This window comes from Ochlerotatus camptorhynchus, unplaced genomic scaffold, assembly GCF_037179485.1.
Source record: "Ochlerotatus camptorhynchus isolate MF236.1 unplaced genomic scaffold, CSIRO-AGI_Acam_v1.1 ptg000281l, whole genome shotgun sequence".
Lineage (NCBI taxonomy): Eukaryota > Metazoa > Arthropoda > Insecta > Diptera > Culicidae > Ochlerotatus > Ochlerotatus camptorhynchus.
Window position 1 is genome coordinate 486,029 of NW_027040770.1, and position 5,424 is coordinate 491,452.

Below are 5,424 nucleotides of genomic sequence, written 5' to 3' on the forward strand. Positions count from 1 at the left end.
ATACTCTCCGTAATGTACGAGGTGAGACACAGAAGGTTGGAAGTAGTCGACCGCCCTGCCATGAAACCATGCTGGTCTTCGCTCAAGTGCTGCTTGAAGTGAGAGACTAATGATTCCATAACGACAAACACGAACAGTTTAGATATGGCACGCAACGATGTGATGCCGCGATAGTTGTCGATGTTTCTTTTGCATGCCTTCTTATGCACTTGAAACATCTCAGCTGATTTCCAGTAGGAAGGAAACACCCCACTGGAGAGGGACATTTCGAACAGAAGGCAGAGAGGAGCCACCAGGCTATCGATGTGTTGTTTGAGAAAGACGGAAGGAACTCCGTCAGGTCCAGGCTTAAATGAAGACTTCAGTTGCGAAGCCGCCCTAGTTATCATAGCGAGGTCGATGTTGATAGCTGCCAAAGATTGACCAGACATTGGAACATTACTGGCTGCTAGAGAAACGTGCTCGTCAGATAAGTTCTCATCCGAGAATACACTCGCAAACTTGGTTAAGAACAGCGGCAAATGTCCTGAGGGGATGAAGCTTCTTCGTTCAGTACCATAGTCGATGGAAGGCCAGACTTCTTTCGTTGCTCATTCACGTAATTCCAAAAAGTTTTCGGGTGAGATCGAAGCTTCCGTTGAACATCTCGTTGATAACGCCGATAACATTGGCGACTGGTTCGTTGATACGCATGATTGGTCCTCGTATAATGGTCCTTGAGTTGTAGGGTGTGGTACTTGGTGTATTTTCTTAGCGCGGCTCTTTTGGAAGACTTTAACATACGGAGTTCACTTGTTTGCCAAGAATGGTGATTACCTTGTTTAGGAACTTTTTTCGGAACGTGTCGCTCAATGACGTAAGCCAAAATATGCGAGAGCGTTTGGGCAGCTGCATTGACATCGGCAGGGACGAGTATCCTGTGCCAGTCTAAATTCGAAAGAAGTTTCCCGAAACTGTCGTGGTTAGTAGGTGGAATGACCTCAGGAATTTGGTTGCCTACAAGTGCAATAGCTAAAGGAGGATGGTGTGGAACAGTGTTTATCAACGGAGAAACAGCCATAGACAAATGCGGTGCAATATCCTGAGCGCTGACGATGCAAAGGTCTAAGCTACGATTGTTCTCATTAACCACGTGGTTGATTGAAGCGATACTGTAATGATCCAAAAGGTTTACAACTCCAAAGTGAAATGTAGAATGGTCGTGGTCCGGATACAGGAATCCACCGTAATATGATCGCCAAGAAATTGCTGGTAGATTGAAGTCACCAATGATTATCATCTCTTCAGCAGCTGTAGCGATATCCATTATAGCTCGAATAGACTGACTGTGGGATTCAATTAGCGTAGAGTTGCAAGTTCAATCCGGAGGAAAGTAAACTACACACAAAACAAAAGTGCGGTCAGCAAGCTTAATGGCAATTCAAACTTGTTCCAGACAATTCCATAAATCGTTTTCGATAACTTTTGCCTTCAATCCAGCGCCGACCGCTATGAGAACGCCTCCACCAGGAGAGTTGCGGCTGTTGTGCGGATTCCGATCGCATCGAAAAACCTCGTATTCGGAACCAAACTCTTGATTTGACAATGTGCGAGTATCGAGCCAAGTCTCAGTGAGAGCGATGACGTCGAAGCAACGATCCGAAACCGCTAAGCGATAATCATCGATGTTGGAATTCATCCCACCAGCGTTCTGGTAATACATGCAGATGGCCTGACTGTGACGATAAGTAGCCTGGCGGGGGCTGCATTGCGATCTAGAATTGGCAACGACATCAGCTCGAACGTTGGCAGCGTTCGTTCGCAAATATGACACTGTATGGTACGGTTATCGTCGTTTTCTTCGTAATTGCTACCGGTGAAATCGTTATCTTCGGCCAGGGTTGGCTTACATTTGTCGCATTCTTAATGACGTTGCATAATGTTGACGTCTATCCTCCATCGTTAATAAACTACGTAGACAGTTCTTGAGAACCCCCCCCCCCCCCACCCAATAATGACCGTTCACAACTTTTACAATCCTTTTCCACCCCTCTACAATGCTACGTCGTTTATACATGGCTCGTAATCATTGTGTGTAATCGATTTTGTCGAATGCAGTTGGTAGAGACAGCGCCGATCTGATGCCGTTCTACCGGGCTAGCATTTAATTTTATTGGTTCACTTCTAATCCTTAAGTAATCTAGAATTGTAAAATTATATGTTAAAGATCTGTTAAAACCTTTTTCTCTTCTAAGAAATATCTAGTGTGTACACAAAGTTCAACTAGGCGCACCGCTAAACCATAACCGTTATAATCCAGAGCTGGACCACTGCTTACGAGTACTCTATTCCATGAGATTTTTTCAAATGCAGATCCAGTTCACTTCTGTAATCAAACTGCTTGAAACAACGGTCGCACGCAAACGCCCGGACGGCTTCGTGAGATTTTAGGTGGCGCCTAAAGTTGCCCCTAGTCGAAAACACTTTGGAACAAATCTCACACGTGTGCGGATCCGCCTCCTTCGGTGCGTGTGATTTCGAGTGGGCATAGAGTTCCTTCTTGTCCGGGAATTCCTCCCGGCACTGGTAGCAATAGAACGGAACCCGTGACGTATGATAGTGGAAGTGATTCTGGAACAACTCGAACGTTGGCAGCGTTCGTTCGCAAATCTGACACTGTATGGTACGGTTATCGTCGTTTTCATCGTAATTGCTACCGGTGAAATCGTTATCTTCGGCCAGGGTTGGCTTACATTTGTCGCATTCTTCCGGATTGGAACAGATATGTGTTTTGTGATGTTCATGAAGCGATGGAAGGTCGTCGAAACGATTAAAACATAGGGGGCAGCGATACCGTCCGAGGACATTCTCTGGATCTTCGGATTTATCCAACTCCAGCATATTTTCCATGAAATTGGTAGTATTATTTGCCACGTGTTCAGCTTCGTGCTTAAGTAGTGGTTCTTCATCGGTGAATGTTTCCGGGCAATAATTACAGGAGAAATAAAGAGCATTTACATCCAGCGAGGCATCATGAACTCCCATGTGCATTGTCAGAGCACGCTTGTAGTAGAATCGACGATCACAGATGCCACAGCAGAACTTATTTCGGCCTTCGTTGTTTATGTTGAGACCAGCTAGTCGATCTTTTCTATTCTTTCGAGGGAAATGCACCCGGAACGTGTGCTCTTTAAGACTTGCTTTGTAACAAAACACCTGAAAGCAAAGAGAAATGATCACACCTATAGCTTAGAACACAATTGTGACAATTTTTACCTTTTCACACAATGTGCACGCGATCGTATGCGCTTCTTGCAGCTTCTCGTGATATTGTAACTGACACTTTTGATTGAACGTTTTGTGGCATCGCTCGCACTTGTAAGCATTGGCCTGGATGTGAACCGTTTTTTCGTGAGTGCAAACCGTGCTCTTGTGATTAAATAGCTTGTCACAATAGGAGCACTTGTATGGCTTTTCACCGGTGTGCAGTCTCATGTGGATCGCCATGCGTTCCTCGTTGTCCAGTACCTTGTTGCAACGATCACATTTGAGTGCTTTCCGAACTTTCTCATGAGTCCTGGAATGGGCAATCAAGTTCGACTGATGATTAAAACATTTCATGCAAATTTTGCATTGGTATGGCTTTTCACCCGTATGCAAACGCATATGAATTTGTAGCTTATCATCGGATTTGAAAACCTTCCCACAAGTAACGCAGGAAAAATTATTATCCACGCCATTCTCGCCGTGAACCTTTTCGTGACAAGTAAGCGTGTTCTGAGACCGGAACTTCTTATCACACACCCGACATTCGAACGTTAAATCTTCGTTGTGACTCCGTTGGTGTTTGTCCAGCTTGGCTTTGGAATCGAATGTCTTCGTACAAATTTCACATGCGTATGTAATTTTAGGGATTACTACAGGAGGCACCTGTACGGAATGCTGTACGACCACATTAGTATTACTATGGGGAACCGGAGAAGCATGAATACTGTACGGCTGATGGTGATCTACCGTCGAACTAATGCTCGACGCATTGGAATGCTCATGATGGTATTCGTGTGTCATGTGGAAAGGAACTTGCTGCTGACCGATGACCGTGGTTTGCGTATGCGGCAGGTAAGGGTTCGAAACCAACTGTAGATCAAGAGGTTTCCCGTAGAAAACATGTTTATCCCCATGATGCCCAATAGGATCCAAATAGTGTTGGGCACTCTGGCTATAATTAACAGGAGGCGTAGCCGTTCCACTATTCGGTTCAGAAGAACTACTTTCCTGTTTCAAAACAAGGCTTGGATTTGGCACTTTCAAAAACGGTGCCGATGTGGTCGCTGGAAAGAAGCCGGAACTACCGGGAACCGGTTGGCTGGGTGCGGAACTGAAACACAATGTAAATATAACAAAAAGTCTCTAACGCACACAAATCTACCACTCACAAAACTTTGTTGTTGTACGAGTTGTAATCCATTTCGATTCCTGCTAATGCTAACTGCTTCTGGTCTAACTTTGATGCTACGCAGGATAACTAACAAATCTTTTGGCTGCAACTGCTCCTACCGTTGACAAGTATCCTTTATGAAATGTTTTACAGTAAAATTTTGTGAAATAAGACTGAAATACGGCTAAAAATATAGCAGCAAATCGCATCACAACAAAAAGATTTTTTCCCACTTTTGACAGATTGCCTTTTCTGTTGATTTGGTCGACTTTATGCCGGCGCGTCGCGCTGTCAACTGCAGTCGACAAAGTCGATGTTTTTGCCAAGATGAGTAGAGTACGTCAGGTGCACTAAACTGAACCCCACAGCAAAAAAAAACGTTATCATTGCGGATTTTGTCACCAACTACACGGTAACCAGCGTAAACACATAAATGAGTAAAAAATGCATAAATTAATACTTATATGCAGCTGTCAAAAAAATGTGTAAATTTGAAGATTTTCTCTAGAATCCGAGCTAGAATCAGCAGAAAAATGTTGTCACACCACAAAATGTTCACAGCATTTTCACTATAGAGATTGCTAAAGTATGATTGTATAAGTGATTTGTTTTCATCGGGAAAATTTTCCGCTATGAAGTTTTTTTTCCCGATGAAAACATTTTGCGTATACGTATACGTGACGCACACTACGTACGACAAACGTCAGCAATCTCTATACATCAGTGCTAACATTTGAAAACGGCACAAAAGCCATTTATAAACAAATGGTTTGTGGGCCCTTTACTCACTACTTGAAGTACACCCACGCGACACAACAGCAAGATCGGGTAGGGGAAATTTTCCCCTTCCTGACGATGCTGTTGGTTTGCGTGGGCGTTCTTCGGGTAGCGAGTAAAGGGCCCACAAACCATTTGTTTACAAATGGCTTTTGCGCCGTTTTCAAATGTTAGCACTGATATATTCGTTGGTTTCGTTGCTAACATCAGTACACGGCAAATGAATCCAA

General features: G+C 44.0%; 1 protein-coding gene across 1 annotated transcript; it reads right to left on the minus strand.

The window, feature by feature from the left end:
- Window positions 1-2,171: 2,171 nt before the first annotated feature.
- LOC135706472 (zinc finger protein 808-like) lies at window positions 2,172-4,624 on the minus strand. Its single transcript, XM_065228088.1, has 3 exons — window positions 4,416-4,624; window positions 3,256-4,357; window positions 2,172-3,195 (listed from the first exon to the last, which is right to left on the minus strand). Exons 1-3 carry the CDS (start codon window positions 4,445-4,447, stop codon window positions 2,314-2,316), a joined length of 2,016 nt encoding a protein of 671 aa, XP_065084160.1. The 5' UTR covers window positions 4,448-4,624; the 3' UTR covers window positions 2,172-2,313.
- Window positions 4,625-5,424: the final 800 nt, after the last annotated feature.

Coding starts and splice junctions, on each gene's coding strand:
- LOC135706472 (XM_065228088.1), bottom strand. CDS start 4,447: ATGGATTACAACTCGTACAACAACAAAGTTTT. Junction 4,358..4,415: donor TCGTACAACAACAAAGTTTT/GTGAGTGGTAGA, acceptor ATTGTGTTTCAG/TTCCGCACCCAGCCAACCGG. Junction 3,196..3,255: donor CGTGCACATTGTGTGAAAAG/GTAAAAATTGTC, acceptor CTTTGCTTTCAG/GTGTTTTGTTACAAAGCAAG.